Source organism: Lynx canadensis, chromosome A1 (assembly GCF_007474595.2).
Source record: "Lynx canadensis isolate LIC74 chromosome A1, mLynCan4.pri.v2, whole genome shotgun sequence".
NCBI lineage: Eukaryota > Metazoa > Chordata > Mammalia > Carnivora > Felidae > Lynx > Lynx canadensis.
Genome location: NC_044303.2, coordinates 209,103,717 through 209,126,370, shown reverse-complemented (window position 1 = coordinate 209,126,370; position 22,654 = coordinate 209,103,717). Strand labels below are relative to the sequence as shown.

At 41.1% G+C, this 22,654-nt stretch overlaps 1 protein-coding gene across 1 annotated transcript in view; it reads left to right on the top strand.

Annotated features, from left to right (window-relative positions):
• The window catches only part of EGFLAM (EGF like, fibronectin type III and laminin G domains), a 180,537-nt gene that overhangs the window by 49,517 nt on the left and 108,366 nt on the right, over positions 1-22,654 (top strand). The window contains 3 exon segments of the mRNA XM_032594538.1: positions 13,162-13,271; positions 14,370-14,453; positions 17,543-17,569. Of these exon segments, the coding sequence (XP_032450429.1) occupies positions 13,162-13,271; positions 14,370-14,453; positions 17,543-17,569 (221 nt within the window).

The window sequence follows — 22,654 nt, the reverse complement described above, 5'->3', positions numbered from 1 at the left end:
CTTTGAGGAACCTCCATATAGATTTACATAGTGGCTGTGCCAATTTAAACTTATTTTTTAATGTTTATTTATTTATTGAGAGAGAGACAGAGAGAGAGAGAGAGAGAGAGAGAGAGAGAGAGAGAGAGAGAGAGAGATCATGCATGCAAACAGGGGAGGAGCAGAGAGAGACAGGGAGAGAATCCCAAGTAGCTGTTAGTGCAGAGCCCGATATGGGGCGGGAGCTCATGAACTGTGAGATTGTGACCTGAGCCGAAATCAAGAGTCCAATGCTTAACTGACTGAGCCACCCAGGCACCCTGGGGCTGTGCCAATTTACATTCCCACCAACAGTGCACAAGAAAAGTCCCTTTTCCGTACATCCTCCCCAATGTGCCATATCTCCTGTGAGGTTATATGTCATCGTGGTTTTGATTTGTGTTTCCCTGTTGGGTAGTGATGTTGAGCACCTTCCCACATATCTTTTGGCTATTTAATTGTGTATCGTCTTTGGAAAATGTCTTTCTTTGGAAAATTTTAGGTTCTCTGCCCATTTTTAATTGTATTATTTTTGTGTTGTTTTGTTTTTGCTTTGTTTTTGTTTCGCTATTGAATTGTATGAGTTCCTTACATATTTTGGATATTAACCCCTTATCAAATATATAGTTTGCAAATATTTCTCCCATTAGATAAAATGTTAGTTATTTTGAGAAAGGAAAAACAAAATCTCATCAGTATGCAGGGCCATGGAAATGGGTGTATGTAAAGGCAGCATGCTCAGAGCACTTGGCTTCCCCACCAGCTCTAGTTTAGAATCTTCATGAAGGTCAGGGACCTGTCCTTCCTCTCTGAGACACTGTGAATGAGACATGGCCCTGGCCATCCTCCACCCATGTTCTGGGAGACCCCGTGGCCATGCCCCTCTAACTTCCATTGTTGTGAGACACAATTTAGAATCAGAGCTGCTCTAGAGAATCCGGGGCATAGGGAGCAAAAACTTTTGGAAAATCCTGTTCTGATAGAGCCAGCCACCAAAGTAGGGAGGAGCACGAGAGTGCCTGTTCTGTATTCTTTCCAATGCCAGGTCACCCCGATAGCACTTCTGTTGCTACCGGTTGACAATGCTGTGTGGCACTGCTCATGACAGCGATAGCCTCCTTCCTGGGTGCCTTCGTTTTACCATGACGATTGACTTCTGATACAGGAATAATATTTTATGCAGATAAGTTACCTTTGGTGGTTAAGAGCTAATAGATCTGCTTCATTAATTGCCAACTATTTTTAGCCTTCCCATTAAATGGAGAGAGACAGATTGCATCCGTGAGACAACAAAGCTTGCCTTAAGGCAACTAATACAAGCTTCATGAAGCAGTTGTCTGTGGATCTCCTTTGCTACAAAGGAGCAATGGTCTTTGACTATAAAAATACTTTACACAGGGGCGCCTGGGTGGCTCAGTCAGTTAAGCGGCCGACTTAGGTCATGATCTCGCGGTCAGTGAGTTCAAGCCCCGCCTCGGGCTCTGTGCTGACAGCTCAGAGCCTGGAGCCTGTTTCAGATTCTGTGTCTCCCTCTCTCTGACCCTCCCCCGTTCATGCTCTGTCTCTCTCTGTCTCAAAAATAAATAAACGTTAAAAAAAAATTAAAAAAAATACTTTACAGAGTAATTTTTAAAAATCATAAAAAAAATAGACTAACATTCTACAAAGCTTACCGAATAGAAGAAAACAGAAGGAAGAAAAATCATCTTTAATCTCAGCCACCCTAACATAACAATTGCTTTTTACTCTTGCCTTCAAATTATTTTCGAGTACTTCCTAGAAGTCTAGTAATAGTATCCATGGCAATTGGGCATACTTTTTATTTAATACCACATCATATTTTTTGCTGAAGAGTGATACAAGCTTCACTTTTGGAGCACCTGGGTGGCTCAGTCAGTTGAGCCTCTGACTCTTGATTTCGGCTCAGGTCATGATCTCATGACCTGAGTTCAAGCCCCACGTTGGGCTCTGTGTTGGCAGTGTACAGAGCCTGCTTGGGATTCTCTCTCTCTTTCTGCCCCTCACCCACTTGCTCTGTCTCTGCCTCTCTCAAAATAAGTAAACTTAAAAAAATAAAATTGAAATAAACTTTTAATTCTGAAAGAAATTTAGATTTATAGGTAGTTGCAAAGATCAAAGAATTCCTGTCCTCCTTTCACCCAGTTTATCCTCGTGCTAACGTCTTCCATAACCATGGCACATTTGTCAAATCTAAACAATTAACTAGTGATAGGGGCACCTGGGTGGCTCCGTCGGTTAAGCGTCCGACTTCGGCTCAGGGCATGATCTTACGGTCCATGAGTTCGAGCCCCGCGTCGGGCTCTCTGCTGACAGCTCAGAGCCTGGAGCCTGCTTCGGATTCTGTGTCTCCCTCTCAATAAATAAATAAAATCAAAAATTAAAAAAAATAAAAAATTAACTAGGGATAGTACTAACTAGTCACAGTACCATATTATCAACTGAACTACAGACTATTAGGATATCACTGGGTTTTCCACTAATGTCCTTTTCTGTTCCAGATCCAATCCAAGATACCACTTTATGTTTAGTCAAATCTCATTTTTTAAAAAATGTTTATTTATTTCTGAGACAGAAACAGAGCATGAGTTGGGGAGGGGCAGAGAGAGAGTGGGGACACACAATCCGAAGCAGGCTCCAGGCTTCGAGCTGTCAGCACAGAGCCAATGTGGGGCTCGAACCCACAAACCGCCAGATCATGACCTGAGCCGAAGCCGGACACTCAACCGACTGAGCCACCCAGGCACCCGTCAAATCTCATTTTTAATGTCTATATTACAGTCCACCTGTGAAATACACCGCTAATGACCTACCGCCCTGATTCTAAATATCTAGATTGTTTATATTTTTTCTGTATCACAAGTGATCACAGGCAGAACATTTTCATGTGAGTGGTCTTCTCTTCTTTTAAGATTCTTTCCTCATGGAAGACTGTAACCACACTTCGAGAGCCCAAGGAAAGGAACTTATTTATGGCTTTGGATATCACTGCACATTGCCAAATTGTCTTCCAAAATGCCTGTGCTCATTTACACTGTCACAAGTAATTTTTTGAGAGTAGCACATTCATGTACTCTTGTCAATATTAGTTACTATCACTTAAATATTTGGCTAATTTAATAGGTAAGAAGGACATCTCAATTTTTAAAAATTGTATTTATTTGATAACTAGCAAATTTGAATATTTCACCATGCACGTTTACCAGCTATACATTCTCTTTTGTGAGTTGTCTCCTCATATTTTATTTATTAGGGTCTGAATATGTCTTTTTTTAATCAATATGTATGAGTTTTAAAATAAAGATAGCCCTTGGCCTGTCATTTTGCTGCAATCGTTTATCCTTCAGTCTGTTGTTTTGATTTTCTTTTGCAATTTTTGAAGAGCATAGTGAAAGTTTTATGGTGCAGAATTCATCATTTTCTTTTGATTTATTCTCTTTACCTTTTTTAAGGTTAGAAAGGCTTCTCCTCAAAAACAAAAATCTGATTTTAAAATCCAATTCTCTTCTATAATTTGATTTCCAGCCTTTCACCATTTGATTCATCTGGAATATTTTTGGTGTTTGGTCCAAATGTCTGACCTGGCCATGTCTTGCTCACCAGCTGCCCACGACCACACCTCCCTCATCACTGTAACGGCCATCTTTGTGTTCCCAGACACTGAATGGCCTAAACCCTCCTCCCCTGTGTTGCCCAAGGCAGAATCCTTGCAGCTTTCCTGACTCCTTTCCTTCGCCCCCACATTGACCCAACTACAACGCCTCAGTGGTTCCATTATGTGATTCTTCCTCCTGCTTTTGGGGGAAGAGTACGAACTGCTTTTTGTGCTTGGAACGCTTTCCCACCCCCACTTTGCCTCAGGTGCATCCTTGCCATTGCCTCAAAAGTGCCCCACATCTCTCCTTAGGCTTATCACACCCAGTGGTAATGCCCTGCTAACTCGTTCCTGGTCCTCTATCTCTCTCATCTTTAATGTAGCCTCACTGACTAACCCAGTGCTTCATACATACAGGAACTCGATACATACTTGCTATGTATGTGAAAGATTTAATGAATGAGTGAATATGCCAGTAAAATAGAAGTCGTACCTAACTGTGTCCCAGCAGGGCTCGGCCAGAATATTTTCCTACAGAATATGAAAGTAAAGGGGATAGCATATCGGAATTTATGCTTTGTATGGTACGAATATGTCATAGAACCTATAGCTTGCTCCTTCAACATCTATTCATCCTCCTTCTAGGTGCTGTTACTGTAACGCACAGGCTGGAAAAATTAAAACGACATTTTCCAGACTGCCTTGCAGGCAGTATTCTGGATGTAAATTAGGTTCCGCCAATGGGATGCATTCTTGGGACAAATGGAAGACAGGAGTGGGATGAAGACCACTTTCCTCCTGCTGTTTCTCCTGCTAAGCGAGGCTATCAAAACATGAGAACTCATCCTTCCAAAGCTCACCCCCACATCAGCGGGTGTGTGAAGGCAGCTTGTAGTCTATTGACAGGACTGAATGTGAAGGCAGAGGCTTCTTAGTTTTGGGTCACCACTATAGCTAGTCTCTCTCTCTCTCTCTCTCTCTCTCTCAATACATACATCTATGTATTTATCTATCTATAAAATACAGTGAACGGAAGGTCCTAAATTCCATTCCACTGGCCTTCTCACCAATTTTGTAACCATGCTTGTGCTTCAAATACTCCGAGTGTTTTCTGTTTCTGTGAACAATGGCAGATATACAAAAGACATGAGAACTGGTGTCCTGCTTATTGACCCAAGCAGCCCGCCTTGATCAGTTGTCATTTTCCCCAAAGTAAATGGAGAAAGTTCTATTCCTAGGACTTAGGATGAAGGTGTGCTTACTGGTTATTCTATGGTTCGGTGAGGGTCTGATAAGTCATTTCTACTCTGTTTCCCCCCACTTGCCAGTCTCCTATGAGATTTTGTTAGCATAAACCTCTTAACTTGGCAGGAAAGCTGGCCAGTAGTGGTTAATTACACAGCTAGACCCCAAAATAAAAATATGCAGAGAAAATACAGGTGAATGATTAGGATGTTTAACCTAGTAAGAGTTCTTTTACATCAATAAGAAAAAAATTAACAACCCAATTGAAAAAATGTACAAAACACATGAATAGATGAAGAAAAATAGCCAAAGAAGATATTAAAATATTCAATTCTTTTCTTATCAAATTAGCAAAGACTTTTAAGTAATACTCAGATCTGGTGAAGGTGTGATACTTCTACTGGGCATCCTCATACACCTCCATAAGCTTCTAAACTGGTTAATTTTTCAGATGTTAGTTGGGTAATATTTATAAAAAGTCTTTAAAATATACATTCTTGGGGCACCTGAGTGACTCAGTTGGTTAGGCATCCGACTTCAGCTCAGGTCATGATCTCACGGTTCTTGAGTTCGAGCCCCGTGTCGGGCTCTGTGCTGACAGCTCAGAGCCTGGAACCTGCTTTGTATTCTCTCTTTCTGTCTCTCTCTCTCTGTCTCTCTCTCTCTGTCTCTCTCTCTCTCTTCTCCTCCCCCACTTGTGCTCTCTCTCAAAAATAAATAAACATCATAAATAAATAAATAACTAAATCAATAATCCATTCTCTAAGATCAATAGTTCTCAACTGGAAGCAATTTTGCTCCCAGGAGACATTTAGCAATGTCTGGAGATTATTTTTGGTTTTTCCAGCTATGTTTGGGGCATCTAGTGAGCTGAGACCAGTGATGCTACTCAGCATCCTACAGTGCACAGGAGAGTTCCCACAAAACACCTCTAGCCCAAAAGGTCAATGGTGTGGATACTGAAAAATTCTGTCCTAGATACAAGAATTCCGCTTTAAGAATTTGCCCAAATGAATAAAATCAAATGAGTTTAATCCTTTGTGGAGACCAGTAAGTCAGTCCATTAAAACTTAAAATGCATATACCCATAATTTCAAACATTTTAATTCCAGTATACTTAACATATGGTGTATATTAGTTTCAGTTGTACAGTATAGTGATTCAACACTTCCGTACATGACTCAGTGCTCATCAGGACTAGTAGATTCTTCATCCCCTTCACCTGTTCACTCATCCCCCCCACCCACCTCCTCCCAGGCAACCAACAGTTTGTTCTTTATAGTTAAGATTCTATTTTTTTGTCTCTTATTTTTCTTTGTTCATTTATTTTGTTTCTTGAATTCCACATTTGAGTGAAATCATATGGTATTTGTCTTTCTCTGACTGACTTATTTCACTTAGCATTATACTCTCTAGCTTCATGTTATTGCAGTTGGCAAGATTTCATTATTTTTATGGATGAGTAATTTTCCTCTGTGTGTGTGTGTGTGTGTGTGTGTGTGTGTCACATCTTCTTTATCCATTCATCTATCAATGGAAACTTGGTTGCTTCAATAATTTGGCTACTGTAAAAGCATAAGAGACTCTTAAAAACAGAGAACAAACTGAGGGTTGATGGGGGGTGGGAGGGAGGGGAGGGTGGGTGATGGGTATTGCGGAGGGCACCTTTTGGGATGAGCACTGGGTGTTGTATGGAAACCAATTTGACAATAAATTTCATATATTGAAAAAATAAAAATAAAATAAATAATTTGGCTACTGTAAATAATTCTGCAATAAACATAAGGGTGTATCTTCTTCCTTCTAAACTGGTTAATTTCTTAACCAGTTGTTTCTTGTGTTTTTTATTTTAGCCCTTCTGACAGGTGTAAGGTGATATTTCATTGAGTTTGATTTGCATTTCCCTGATGATGAGTGAGGTTGAACATTTTTTCATGTGTCTGTTGGCTATATGTATGTCTTCTTTGGAAAAATGTCTGTTCATGTCTTCTGCCCATTTTTAATTTGGATTATTTGTGTTATATAAATTCTTCATGTATTTTGTTTTTTTAAAATTTTTTTTTTAATTTTTATTTTTTATTATGAAATTTATTGTCAGATTGGTTTCCATACAACACCCAGTGCTCATCCCAACAGGTGCCCTCCTCAATACCCATCACCCACCCACCGTGCCCTCCCACCCCCTATCAACCCTCAGTTTGTTCCCAGTTTTTAGGAGTCTCTTATGTTTTGGCTCCCTCCCTCTCTAACCATTTTTTTTTCCCTTTCCCTCCCCCATGGTCTTCTGTTAAGTTTCTCAGGATCCGCATAGGAGAGAAAACATATGGAATCTGTCCTTCTGTGTATGACTTATTTCACTTAGCATAACACTCTCCAGTTCCATCCATGTTGCTACAAAAGGCCAGATTTCATTCTTTCTCATAGTTCTGCATGTATTTTGGATACTAACCCTTTATCGGATGTCATTTGCAATATCTTCTCCCATTGCATAGGTTGCTTTTTAGTTATATTGATAGTTTCCTTTGCGGTGCAGAAGCTTTTTATTTTGATGTAGTCCCAATAGTTTATTTTTGCTTTTGTTTTCCTTGCCCCAGGACACATATCTAGAAAAATGTTGCTATAGCCAATGTCAGAGAAATTACTGTCTGTGCTCTTTTCTTAGGATTTTTATGGTTTCAGTTCTCACACTTAGGTCCTTAATCCCTTTTGATTTTATTTTTGTGTGTGGTGTAAGAAAGTGGTCCACTTTCATTCTTTTGCATGGGGCTGTCCAGTTTACCAATGCCATTTGTTGAAGAGACTGTCTTTTTCCCATTGCATATTCTTGCCTCCTTTGTTGAAGACTAATTGACCATATAATCATGGGTTTATTTCTGGGCTCTCTAGTGTGTTCTGTTGATCTGTTTATTTAGTTTTGTGCCAATATCGTACTGTCTTGATAACTACAGCTTCATAGCATATCTTGAAATCTGGGATTGTGATACCTCCAGTTTGTTCTTTTTCAAGATTACTTTGACTATTCAGGGTCTTTGGGGGTCCATACAAAGTTTAGGATTATCTGTGCTTGTTCTGTGAAACATGCTTTGGTATTTTGATAGAGATTGTATTAAATTTGTAAGTTGCTTTGGGTAGTACAGACATTTTAACAATGTTCTTCCAATCCATGAGCATGAAATATCTTTCTATTTGTGTCATCTTCAATTTCCTTCATCAATGTTTTATAGTTTTTAGAGTACAGGTCTTTCACCTCCTTGGTTAAGTTTATTCCTATACATTTTGTTATTTCTGGTGCAATTGTAAATGGGATTGTTTTCTTAATTTCTCTTTCTGCTATTTCATTGTTAGTGTGTAGAAATGTAATAGAATTCTGTATAATGATTTTGTATCCTGTGACCTTATGAATTCAGTTATCAGTTCTAGTAGCTTTTTAGTGGAGTGTTTAGGGTTTCCTATGTATAGTATCAGGTCATCTGTAAATAGTGGAAGTTTTACTTCTTTCTAACCAATTTGGATGCCTTTTCTTTTTCTTGTCTGATTGCTGTGGTTAGGACTTCCAGTACTATGTTGAATACAAGTAGTAATAGTGAACATCCTTGTCTTGTTCCTGATCTTTGGGGGAAAGCTTTCAGGTTTTCACCAGAGTATGATGTTTGCAATGAGATTTTCATATATGGGCTTTATTATGTTGAGGTATATTCCTCTAAACCCACTTTATTGAGGGTTTCTGTCATGAATGGATGTTGTACTTTGTTAAATGCTTTTTCTGTGACTATTGAATGATCACATTGTTTTTACCCTTTCTCTTTTTGATGTGATGTATTATGTTGATTGATTTGTGACTATTGAACTACCCTTGCATCTCAGGAATAAATGCCTGTTGATAGTAGTGAATGATTTTTTTAAATGTACTATTGGATTTGGTTCACTAATATTTTGTGGAGGATTTTTATGTCTATAGTTCTCTCTTTTTTGTTTTTTGGTAGTGTCTTTATCTGGTTTTGAGATCAAGGTAATGCTGACTTCGTAGAATGAATTTGGAATCTTTCTTTCCTCTCCTGTTTTTTTGGAATAGTTGAGAAAAATACATTATTAACTCTTTAAATATTTGGCAAAATTCACCTGTGAAAGCTGTCTGGTCCTGGACTTTTGTTTTTGGGCATTTTTTGATTACTGATTCAATGTCAATGCTGGTAATACATCTGTTCAAATTTTGTATTTCTTCCTGATTTCGTTTTGGGAGGTTATATGTTTCTAGAAATTTATCCATTTCTTCTCGGTTGGCAATTTGTTGGCATATAATTTTTTATAATATTCTCTTATAATCCTTTGCATTTCTGTGGTGTCAGTTTCTCCTCTTTAATTAATTTGTGATTTTGTTTATTTGAGTCTTCTCTATCTCTCTCTTTCTTTTCTCTGATGGGTCTGGCTAATGTTTTATCAGTTTTGTTGATCTTTACAAAGAACCAGCTTCTGGTTTCATTGATCCAGTTTACTGGTTATTGTGTGTGTGTGTGTGTGTGTGTGTGTGTGTTTAGTTTTTAGTTTTTATTTCATTTATTTCTGTTCTCATTTTTATTATTTCCTTCCTTATACTGGTTTTGAGTTTTGTTTGTTCTTTTTCTAGCTCCTTTAGGTGTAAGGTTACGTTGTTTATTTGAGATTTTTCTTGCTTTTTGAGGTAGGCCTGTATTGCTATAAGCTTCCCTCTTAGAAGTGCTTTTGCAGGGCGCCTGGGTGGCGCAGTCGGTTAAGCGTCCGACATCAGCCAGGTCACGATCTCGCGGTCCGTGAGTTCGAGCCCCGCGTCGGGCTCTGGGCTGATGGCTCAGAGCCTGGAGCCTGTTTCCGATTCTGTGTCTCCCTCTCTCTCGGCCCCTTCCCCGTTCATGCTCTGTCTCTCTCTGTCCCAAAAATAAATAAACATTGAAAAAAAAAAAAAAAAAAAAGAAGTGCTTTTGCTGCATCTGAAAGATTTTGGACTATTGTGTTTTCATACTCATTTGTCTCCATGTATTTTTTATTTCCTCTTTGATTTCTCAGTTGACCCATTCATTGTTTAGAAGCATATTATTTAACCTCCATGTATTTGTGGTCTTTCAGATTTTTTTCATGTGATTGATTTTTCTTTTCTTTTCTTTTGGTTGATCTCTATTGCCATAGAGTTGTGGTGGGAAAAGATGCATGGTATGACTACAATCTTTTTGAATTTGTTGAGACTTGTTTTGTGACCTAACGTGTAATCTATTCTGGAGATGCACTTGAAAAGAATGTGCATTTCACTGTTTTAGGATAGATGTACCCATAATCTTTAATAGGTATCCATCTAGAAATATTTGGACATGTGAGCAAAAAGGTACATACACAAATGTTCTTCTCAGCATTATTTTTAACAGTGAAATTTTGTAAACAACCTAAATGTCAATCGACAGAGTAACAGTTAATGTACATGCATGCTCTGAGTAGCAGAGTATTAGGCCTTCCCACCTCCCACTGCTCTTTTCCTGGGGTCTGATTCTCCTCTAAGCAGCCTTCTGTACTATGGATAGGATTGATAGAACTATTCCTAAGACTCCTTTCATCTTTTCACAGTTGGGAAACCAGAAAAAAAAGTGATCTTTCCTTTCTGACCCCTTGGTTGAGCCGAGAAGGTGTCACATTACATAAGTCTGGCCAGTTGGATGGGACTTTAGATCTTGAACCAAGGCAGAGCTAGAGAGTAGTCGAAGACCAAATCCCTGAGTGATAGCATTGGTGGCAGTGGTAGGTGTCTATGGGCAGGGAGGGGTGGCAGCTGCCTCCTGGACTTGTAGTTCTTGCCAAGTGATGGCACTGAGCCTCTATCACTTGAGCCACTATGTTATTAAATACATTGGTGGGAGGCCCCAGCAGCAGTCTAATAAATATACACATTAGATCTCTCTTAATTGCAGACAAAATATCCTAACTGTTATGCTGGAGAATTATACACAGTTGTTAAAAAGAAGGATCATCAGGACATATTAGCAAGTGGGAAATCAAATTGAAGAACATTCATGCACTCAAGCTCTCCCATTTATTGGTCTCTGTGCTCTGAACTGGACATACCCATTTCCTGCCCTCATCGAGCTTTATTTAAAATAGCAAAATACTGGAAATAAATTAAATGTCTAACAATAGTGGAATGAGAAACAGTGGAAATTGTGGCATATGCATTACAGTAGTCCCCCACCTATCTGCCATTTCAATGTTGTTGGTTTCAGTTACCCGCCATCAACCACAGTCTGGAAGCAGATGATCCTCCTTCTGACATGTCATCAAAAGGTTAATAGCAGCCTAACACTATGTCACAGTCCCCACATCATTCACCTCACTGTATCTCATCATGTAGGTATTTTATCATCTCATGTCATCACAAGAAGGGTGAGTACAGCACAACAAGATCTTTTGATAGTGAGACCTCACATAACTTATACTACAGTATACTATTATAATTGTGCTATTTTATTATTAGTTATTGCTGACCTCTTACTGTGCCTAATTATTAAAGTAAACTGTCACAAGTATATATTTATAGGAAAAAACTTAGTATATATAGGTTTTGGTACTATCTGTGGTTTTGGGCATCCACTGGGGGTCTTGGAAAGTATCCTGCACTCATAAGGGGGAACAACTATACTTTCAGTTTATATATATGTATATATATATGTATGTGTATATATATATATATATATATATATATATATATACACACATATATACACACACACACACACACATATATACACACATACTATATATACAAAGTGAAAATAAGATTTAAAATTATGACTGTATATATACTTATTATATATAATGAACACAACAAAGCAAAATAAAAATTATATATACATATACAAATTTATATGTACATGTATTTGTGTGTGTGTGTGTATATATATATATATATATATATATATATATACAAAAAAAAATGTTATATAACCAAAGGAGGTACTGTATTCAAATGTTGACAGGACTCATTTCTATTTTTAGAGAATTTTTTAAAGTTTATTTTTCTTTTTTAATATTTTTTTAACATTCATTAATTGTTGAGAATGAGAGAGACAGAGCACGAGCTGGGGAGGGGCAGAGAGAGAGGGAAACACAGAATCCAAAGCAGGCTCCAGGCTCTGAGCTGTCAGCACAGAGCCCAACGTGGGGCTCGAACTCACAGACCGTGTGATCATGACCTGAGCTGAAGTTGGACGCTCAACTGACTGAGCCACCCAGGCGCCCCTAAGTTTATTTCTTTATTTTGAGAGAGAGAGAGAGAGAGACAGAGCATAAAAGCAGGGGAGGGGCAGAGGGAGGAGAGGGACAGAATCCCAAACAGGCTCTGCACTGCCAGCGTGGAGCCCAATGGGGGGCTCCCACTCACAAACCGCGCAATCGTGACCTGAGCTGAAACCAAGACTCAGACGCTTAACTGACTGAGCCACCCAGGCACCTCAACAGGACTCATTTCTAAATGTAATTTTTTTGTATTTTCTCAATTTTGGCAATCCACATCTAGTATATTTATAAATCTAAAATGCGTTATTTGTAATCATAAAATCTAAGGTAAGGATACAGTAAAACATTTGAAATTTCCTAACCCTGTTTTACACTTAACCATATTTTTGAAATGTTCTGGAATAAGAATATATATAAACAGACATAGCTATATAACATACATAATATGTGTGCATATATATATATATATATATATATATATATATGCTACTAAATAAAATCACCATCTTCCTTTAATACATTCCAAGCTCCTAGAGTCAAGTTGGAAGTGTTTGGTCTGTGCTACCCTGACTCTCCCTTTACTGGTCCCTGGGGCATTAGAAGTTACAGAAGGGAGGCACCCGACTTTGACTCAGGTCATGATCTTGCAGTTCACAAGCTCGAGCCCCGAGTCAGGCTCTGGGCTGACAGCTCAGAGCCTGGAGCCTGCTTCAGATTGTGTCTCCCTCTGTCTCTGCCCACCCCTGCTCACACTCTTGTCTGTCTCTCTCAAAGATAAAAAAACATAAAAAAATTAAAACAAAAAAGTTAACAGAAGAGACTGAGAGAAATAGCTGGGCTGATTTCCCTACCATTGCCAGTTTGGGAGGGGATAGCAGAATTCTGGTGAAGTCAGCTGATAGAGGTGTGGCATACCAGAGAGATGTCTGCATTTCTGTCCTGTGGCATCATCTTGAAGTATGCTCTCCATCTGTAAGTACACTCAAGGTGGGATGCGTGGAGCCTCTAACATAATCTCTTTTGCTTTGGGGCAGGCAAGGTTGGACCTCCTCTCGATATCATGCTGTACCCACTGAACTGCACAGATTTCAGCATCCAGTGGAAAATGCCAAGGCATCCTGGGAGCCCCATCATTGGGTATACCGTGAGTACCTGGGCACAGGAATTTCTGTAGTGGGTGTGGTTGGGGTAACTGTGCTGTTCCCACCCTTGCTCTGTCTATATATGGTCTCCTTATATCAACCCTCCCATATTAATAACTCCCCCAGTCTCCTTACATGAAACCAGAGGAAATGTTTCCCTTTTAAGGGTGTTTATAAGTGCCTGAAAGTCAGTTAGGATCTTTGGAGTCCTCACTCTGCTCAGGGATGGGAAAATATAAACTAAGTAGAAGATGTGGTTCTTGCTATCCAGTTGCCCACAGTCAAGTTCAGAGGCTAAATAGCAGAAGCATGGGAAGTAATAGGGAGTCACTGTGGAATGTTGTCAATAAATACAAAATACTGTAAAATCTAACTTGAAGCAAAGGGATGGACAGGCAAAGTGGGGGAGGGAACAGAGAATGTGTTCCTACCTGCCAGAGGTTACAGGTTTGACTGATTTCCGTTCACTAAAATGTTTTGTTTGAACAGGGTTTTTAAAAACAAGTCAACTTTTAGGAGTTAGGAGATTTCAGATAAATATTTAGAGTTCTGAAATCTCTGGGGACATCCAGAGAGCTGGCCACACTGGGGACCACATTCCTATGGGGCTCCAAGCCCCCTGGAGCTGGGCTGCCCACTTGAGGTCAAACGGAAGCTCCCCCAATAACGCCAGGACCTGCATCTCCCTACTGCCTCCCTTTCTCACACACACACACACACACACACACACACACACACACACACAGGTCCTCATCCCATCGGCTTCTTAAAGCAGAGAGATGTGTTTCTGAAGTCATGTTGTATCCAAAGTGGGAAGATGGAAGATTGCCTGAGAAAGTTGTGGTTTGGGGAAAAATAGTAGGAGCTGGGTCCACCCCTCTCTATCCCATTTCACTAATACGTGTCTCCCTTCTGGCTTCTGAGTTTGCAAGCCCGGCCAGGTCAAGCTGATGTTTGTTGCCTCAGAACAGGTGTCTGTGAGGAGAGGCGGTGCCCCTCAGAACCCACTGCTGTTGTAAGTGGAGTTAGAACCCCAGAACCTTGATCTGGTAGAGGAGTGCTGGCCCTACTCTCACCCTGGACGTCTGTGTCTTTTCCAGGTCTTCTACTCCGAGGTCGGCGTCGATAAATCCTTGCAGGAGCGGTCCCATAGTGTGCCACTCAGCCAGGACATCCCTGCCCTTGTGAGTATCTCCATCATGGCAGCTCCCACAAAGACACAGCTGCGGTTGGCATTTCAGCGATATCCAGAAGGATTTCTAATCGTGTGTGTGTGTGCACGCGCATGCTGTATATGTAATAATAATAACCATTTGTATAGTCCCCTGGAATTTACAAATGTCTTTCATGCACATTCCCTCTCCACACGCATCTATATCTCCAGAAAGGCAGCGGTATGAAGAAAGTTCTGGCATAAACACTTCCATCCTGGACTCAACCCATCCCATTCGTCATGTGAGAAAACAGCCACCTTACAGCTGTTTCCCCCCTTTTTGTCTTCATAAAGTTCGATTCCATTTTTTAAAAAAATCCCAGTAAAGCTTTATAAATAAATATGACACATTTGTATCTTCCCCCGCAGCCTGGAGACACAATGCAGAAGAAAATGATGTAATTTGAAATGTATATTCCAACGGTCCAAGTTGTTTATTTTTCTTGTCAAGCTCGGCAGGCACCCCGTCCTTCCACTAACCAATTGTTGGCTCTCCATCTATTTCTTTTCTCTCTGCTGTCAAGGTCTCTCTGGGTGAATTTTTCTGCCTTAGGCATGTTCTGTTTTCTTTCCTCCACTCTCTGCCTCCTTCCCCATTCTACTACAATTATCCTACAGGCTAGAGCCTTTTGAATTGCTCTGCAAGCAGTTAGCACCAGTGCCCAGAAGATTGCTGTAATGGGGGCCGTGGTGCTGGGGTTGTTTGTAAGTCCTACTTAGTAAGTGTTCATGAGGCTGGTGTGTGGAAAACCTATTTGTCGCCGGGAAGAAGTGGCCGTCACTCATTGGGCCTCTGTTACCTGCCAGGCACTATTCCTCATGCTTTATATTCATTTTTCCATTTCATATTCACAACTATCTATGACCTCATTTTACTGACAAGGACACTGAGACTCAGACAGGTGAAATAATTTCCCCGAAATCATAACATTAGCGAGTAACAGAGTCAACCGTAAACCCAGGGCAGGCTGACTTCAGAGTCCTGCTCTGGCTGTTGGCTGTTTTTTTACCAAAGCTCTTCAAAAAGAAGAGATGCACATTTGCAGCTTGCTTGTCCTTTGCACGGTAGGCTTTTAGTCTCAGACTTTTGCTTCAGCTTTCCTTATTTGCCCCAGAAGCCCTCCATCCCAACTGCTATGGTTTTATCTTAAAAGGGGAGATTGGCTTAGCCCGCGTCGGAAGCCACCAGTAGAGGTTCTGTCTCACCTCGGCAGCACTGGAACTTTCAACAAGCATCTGGACCCCACCAAGGAGCCAGCAATGTCCCCAGCCACCAGCCTTCTATCTTGCAAGGGAGTGTGGCTCACTGCTCTGCCTATACCACCGTCCAGGCAGCAAGGGTACAGCGCTGGTGACAGGTGTCTGGGAGTCTGGACGGTGCCTCTGGAATCCAGACCCTGACCCATCACATGGAACTGGGCTGGACACTGGCATTTCTGGGGAGGTCACTGCAGTGCATACATGAAGCAGAGAGCCAGGAGGGAAATAGGCACCCTGGGCTTCCAGACATCCTTCTGGCACTTACAGGTTGAGTAACTTCGGCCGGAGTCGCCTCATCTGACTAACCCTTTCCTTTCTCCCACAAAAGGGCTATAATTGTTGTGAGTTCCAAATACAATGGTGTGTGTAAACACCTTTGGTGGGCGGACGCCTGGGTGGCTCAGTCGGTTAAGTGTCTTGACTTCGGCTCAGGTCACAATCTCACCGTCTGTGAGTTCAAGCCCTGCATCAGGCTCTTTGCCGACAACTCAGAGCCTGGAGCCTGCTTCAGATTCTGTGTCTCCCTCTCTCTGCCCCTCCCCTGCCTGCACTCTGTCTCTCTCTCTCTCTCTCTCAAAAATAAAAACCTTTGGTGTTAAAAAAAAAAAAAAAAGCCTTTGGTGTTAAAATGTAAAGCCAGGTACGTGTTAATGATCATTCCTGATGATCATTGTCTTTGTGTTAAATATGATCTGTGTGTTAATTACATCCAGGCATCAGAGTGTGCTATCAAATTATACCTTGCTGATTTCAACAAACTTTCATAGCTGCTACTGTATACCCAGCATAGGACAACACAGACCCCCTTTTCTCGGCAGCTTTCGGTCCTCTGGGAAAATCACATTCTTACTGATACACAGTTGGAGAGCAACATAAGACCGGATGTGATCAACATGCTTAATAGACAGACTGAAGTTTTGAAGAGGGAAGATTTAGTATAAAAACAAGTGGTCAAAGTAGGTGCGGAGAATTGAAGCAGGGACAGTTTCTGGAAGGCAGATGAGAGGGAGGTGCACTGAAGTCAAAGGGAATGGTTTGAACCAAGAGGACAAGTTTGTGTGTGTGTACATGCCCGTGTGCTTGTGTGTTCAGGTAGGGAGGTGGGGGGAGGCGCAGAATATACAGAATGGGAAGAGAAATAATGCCTAGACGTACAGGCAGTGAGTCAAGAAGAGGGGAGGGGTCTGGTATAGCAGAGCAATTCTGAGTTCAGAGACTTGTATTCAGATGCTGTATTACAACAAGCTAACCTTACTGGATCTCAGCTCCCTCATGGACAAAACGGGGATGCACATAATAACTGTATTATAGGGAGTATATCTCTGGTTCCCAAACTGTGTGCCAGGGTGTCCAGGGCTCTGTGCCAACCTCTCAGGGATACTGTGGAATGTCTCAACTTCTCAAGGGAAAGAGCGACATCTGTGTGAACTACTAATGCCAAGTTGTTTGGGTGTAACTACCGAACAAATGGAACACTTAGGCATTTCTTTGGCCTGAGAGGTGCTGTAAAAATATTACTGAGACAGCAAAGGTGCTGTGAACATAGAAAGCTTGGGAACCTCTGTACCGTATCATCCCAGCCTGTAGCACAAGGATGCGGTGATTGCCAAATAAGGTCATGGGCGGAGAGCCCTCAGTACCACAGTGCTCATGGAACAAGAACCAAGTGAGCGGTCAAGGGAGTTCAGATGGGAAGATGTGTGTTTGCTGCCCTTGGCTGTCTGTAGAAGGGGCTTCATTTTAGACCTATACGTTTTACTTTCCTTTCATGTTGTTTTGTTTGTTTTTTTTCCTCTGCAGGGACAATCCGATCGTCAGGTGATTTTTGTAAGTATGCTTTGGAAAGGTTATACCCTTGCCCCAACCCAGGATTCAGGGGGTCTCTTTTCATCAAAATGTTGATTTTCCTGCATCTCGGTCATACTGATTAAGGCCCAAGGGAGAGTGCTTAGCTCCAGTGTAAGCAGGGACCACAGAGCATACTAGATGAATGTTCGATCATTTAGAAAGAAGTCGCTTTTATTCTCCTATGTGTTGCTTCATCTCACGTGGCAGAGTAAGGTTAAGAGGAACATTTTTAAAGGTTGAAGTAATTTAAGCTCTGTTCCAAGACTAGGTGAGCAAGACTGAAAAGGAGAGAAGGTGTTTAAACGAGTGAGCATCGCTGTGGAGGTGCTTCCCCTCACCCATCTTTTCCCTTCTCCTTTCCTCGCTGCCTCTAGTGATTCCAGACCTTCCCAGTACATCAGGACCAGGTCACCTAAAACTGCTTGGCTTGCTGGATTTAATGCCAAACAGAAGATCAGGTTGACCACTGATCGTATCCTCTGATAATCTGCCTACATGGAGGATTCTGATTTGGTTAGCATTTGACACTCAGAAGACCAACTTGCAGGTTCCAACCTGGAAAAATAAGTAGTAAAATAAACCAGGGCAATCTGGTCCTTTTTAGGGTTAGAAGTGGAAATGAATGCTTAAACTGGTGGGCTCCACACTTTCGGATCATGCATAACGATTGGTTGAAAAATACTTGAGTGTGTGTGTGTATGGTTATAAATTATACACATGCTACTCTACTAATAAATTATGTACATTGTAAAGTTCCACAGGATTTAAAGGGGGAAATAAAACAAAAATAGAAAGTGCTTTTCTTCTGTCATCCCAGGACATTGTCTTATTCACCCAGGGAGATACACTATCACCCTGCTTTGGAGTCCACTGGTCTGGTTGACCCACGATAGTGATTGCACTTGGGTCTTATCCCAGGATGCAGAGAGAAGACGTAGGCAAGAATCATGAGACTTGCATGGAGTCCCAGCTCCTTCCTTCACCAGAGCAAGGATAATCTTAGGCGAGGTTACTGAACCCCTCTGGATCTAATCTCTCTTTGACTGTAAAATGAAGGGGTGGCCTAGTAATGGTTCCCAACTGGGAGTTTCTTAGTTCTCATGGGGCAAATGGGCCTAAGTGTGGGCATTTTAGTGGACAAGCTTCAGGGATGCTGCTTTCCTCGGTTCACAGGACAGACCCATACAAGGAAGATGTGTCCCAAAGTCAATGTTGCCCTTTCTGTGAAACCCTGGAAGATACTTTTTAGCTTTCTGTGACCTCTAAGGGAATAGAATCCCCCAATTTTTCCCTCCACTCTGGCCTGCATAGCTTTCATCAGGGCCATTGGAAAAAGAATGTTTGGAAGATAACATTTTTCTATTTCTCTGGTGCTCCCATGTCATGATGCTAGATATTCTCAACTTCTACCAAGGCAACCAAGGCCGAGCCTTGACTTGTAAAGTCAACTGTGAAGCTGCACCCAAGGTTACTACCTACCAACAAGGTCATTTTAGAGCAATCGTAGTATTTTAGTGTTGAAACTTTGGCCCAGAGAGGTTAAGTGGCATCTCCAAGATTGCAAAGCTATTTGGTAGCAGAACCAGGGTCTCCTGGCTCCCGGTCCAGTGCTCTCCCACTTTGTGCTTTCTTCCAGCAATGCTCACTGGATTCCCTTATGGAATAGTAGCTACCTGTCTGGACCAGTAAATGAAAAAACATAGAGCTTCATTTCTGGAAACAAATGACCTGGGTTTCCAGCCATAGGAGAAAAGTATGGCATGGAAGGGGGTAAAGATAGAATCTGAAATCAGGGTCAGAGATTTAAGTTCAGAGCCATTCAGCATGGTTTTGTCATCGCAAAGCAAGAAGTATTCAGTTAAGAATAGTCCCATCTTTTCAGGGGCTTCTTGTACACAGCTATCCAGATTATTTTTGTACATTGGGTCAGGTATTAATTAGGATAAAAATCTAACAGTTCAAAATCCCAAGATAATAGTGATTCTAACAAGATGTGCATTCATGTTTCCTTCAGGATATAACCTGTCTGGATATAACCAGTTTTGGTGGCTTCTCTCCATCAGAGACCCAGAATCCTTCCATCTCATTGTTCTGCCAACCCCTTTGGCCCTCCTTCCCATGGTCCAAATTGGCTCACTGATAACATCCACATTCTAGCCATTAGATGAGGAAACGAGGAAAGGGTACACAGCCCTTCCTATTAAGGGATAACTCAGAAGTTGCCCTCATTATTTTAACTCAAATTCTATTGGACAGACTTTAGCCACATGGCCACAGCTAGATGCAAAAGATGCTGGGAAATGTAATCCTTGAGTGGTGATGGGCCAACTGATATACAGGGGTTCTATTATAAGAAAGGAGAAAATGGATATGAGGAAACAGTCATCCCTGTCACAGACTGTGAATAGAGGAATGGCACTGGTAAAGCAGATGTGGGTAAGGCAGCTGGACATCTGAAAAACAGAATAATAGCCTGAAAATTTGATATGCTATGTTTGAGAGTTGGGCAGTTAGAAGCATATTAAATTATGGTATGTATGAGGGAAACCAGACCCATTGTTGTTCTATATGTCATTGAGCTTTCTTCTTGGGCTCAGTGAACGTTAACTAGCCTTGTTTTTTTCTATCAGAGATGTGAATTCTCTGATCTCATGACAACCATTGGGGGTGCTGAGAAGACAAAGGAGGTAGCTTTTGGAAGGGGTTTTGCATTTCAGAAAGGGCTAGACAAACACAAAGCAGGGTTATTTTGCAACAAAGCATCCAGCCTTGCCTCCTCACCCCCCAAAAAGGGTGTGGGAAGGGGTCAGTGAGGACTGCTGAATTCACTCTGGACTCTACTCCAAGAAGGCAATTTCCCTCACTGTCTTTCACCGTCTTTTATAGAAATAAAAGCCAAGGGAGATAAGCATTTTGACTTATTCTCAAACTTCCACAAGGCAACAAAACAAAACACTTTGTTTTTCTACTTCAGAAAGTGCATATACAGCATCTTATCTAATTTGATGCAAATCATTATAAGACATTAAGGATGGAAGTAGAAAGATTTCTGTGGTATTTTCATAAAGAATCCAAGGGTTATCACTAGTCACAATATAGTGAGAGGTTTCATTTGGGACGATTTATATCAGAGGAAGAAGTGATGGTTAAATCACTGAGTCCAGCTCCTCTTTCCATGGCCCCAGCTACTCAGTGCCCTTGACCCTCACTCCCTCCTGCCAACTAACCAGCTAGTCAAAACAGGAAAGACACAGGAAAAGACTGGAAAAAGTTGGTTTCTGGGAGGGCCACCTTCTATCTATCTATCTATCTATCTATCTATCTATCTATCTATCAATCAATATACCCGGGCTAAAGGTAGGACTACTCTTCCATATATAAAAAACAGTTGTTTTTTTTTTATTTTTTTTTTAATTTTTTTTTTCAACGTTTATTTATTTTTGGGACAGAGAGAGACAGAGCATGAACGGGGGAGGGGCAGAGAGAGAGGGAGACACAGAATCGGAAACAGGCTCCAGGCTCTGAGCCATCAGCCCAGAGCCTGACGCGGGGCTCGAACTCCCGGACCGCGAGATCGTGACCTGGCTGAAGTCGGACGCTTAACCGACTGCGCCACCCAGGCGCCCCTATAAAAAACAGTTTAATTGTTTTTCAAGCTACATAAGCAACTTCTACAAGTCTAATGTCTTTTGGTTTTCAATGATAACTTAAAAATTTTTGGTACATAAACTTCTGTGCAGTAATCTAGTCTGCAGTGTTTATGCTAAGTATTTTTTATTGATTTACATATATTTAAGGGGCAACTGGGTGGCTCAGTCGGTTGGGCATCTGACTTCGGCTCAGGTCATGACCTCACAGTTGGTGAGTTTGAGTCCCGCATCGGGCTCTGTGCTGACAGCTTGGAGCCTGGAGCCTGCTTTGGATTCTGTATCTTCCTCTCTCTCTCTCTCTCTCTCTCTCTCTCTGCCCCTCCCCCACTCTCTCTCTCTCTTCCTCTTTCTCTCAAAAATAAACAAACATTAAAAAATTTAAATATATTTTCATATTTTTTGTACATGTATTACCAAGTTAGAACTTGGCTTTGGAGTCAAACAAAGCGGAATTCAAACCTCTTTTTTTTTTTTTTTTTCCTTCCCCTTCCCCCATGGGTTCCTGTTAAGTTTCTCAGGATCCACATAAGAGTGAAACCATATGGTATCTGTCTTTCTCTGTATGGCTTATTTCACTTAGCATCACACTCTCCAGTTCCATCCACGTTGCTACAAAAGGCCATATTTCATTTTTCTCATTGCCAAGTAGTATTCCATTGTGTATATAAACCACAATTTCTTTATCCATTCATCTGTTGATGGACATTTAGGCTCTTTCCATAATTTGGGCTATTGTTGACAGTGCTGCTATGAACATTGGGGTACAAGTGCCCCTATGCATCAGTACTCCTGTATCCCTTGGATAAATTCCTAGCAGTGCTATTGCTGGGTCATAGGGTAGGTCTATTTTTAATTTTCTGAGGAACCTCCACACTGCTTTCCAGAGCGGCTGCACCAATTTGCATTCCCACCAACAGTGCAAGAGGGTTCCCGTTTCTCCACATCCTCTCCAGCATCTATAGTCTCCTGATTTGTTCATTTTTGGCCACTCTGACTGGCGTGAGGTGATACCTGAGTGTGGTTTTGATTTGTATTTCCCTGATAAGGAGCGACGCTGAACATCTTTTCATGTGCCTGTTGGCCATCTGGATGTCTTCTTTAGAGAAGTGTCTATTCATGTTTTTCTGCCCATTTCTTCACTGGGTTATTTGTTTTTTCGGGTGTGGAGTTTGGTGAGCTCTTTATAGATTTTAGATACTAGCCCAAACAAAGCAGAATTCAAATCCCCACTTTGTCACTTAATAATTCATGTCCTTGAGCAAATCATTAACTTTCAGAGATTCTGTTTTCTCCCTTATAAATGAAAATAAGAGTGCTATCTCCCACATATGACTGAAGGAAGATTTAAATCAAGCTATGTGTTCCTGGAACAGAGAAAACACACAATAATACATGCTAATTGTAGTTGTATTTG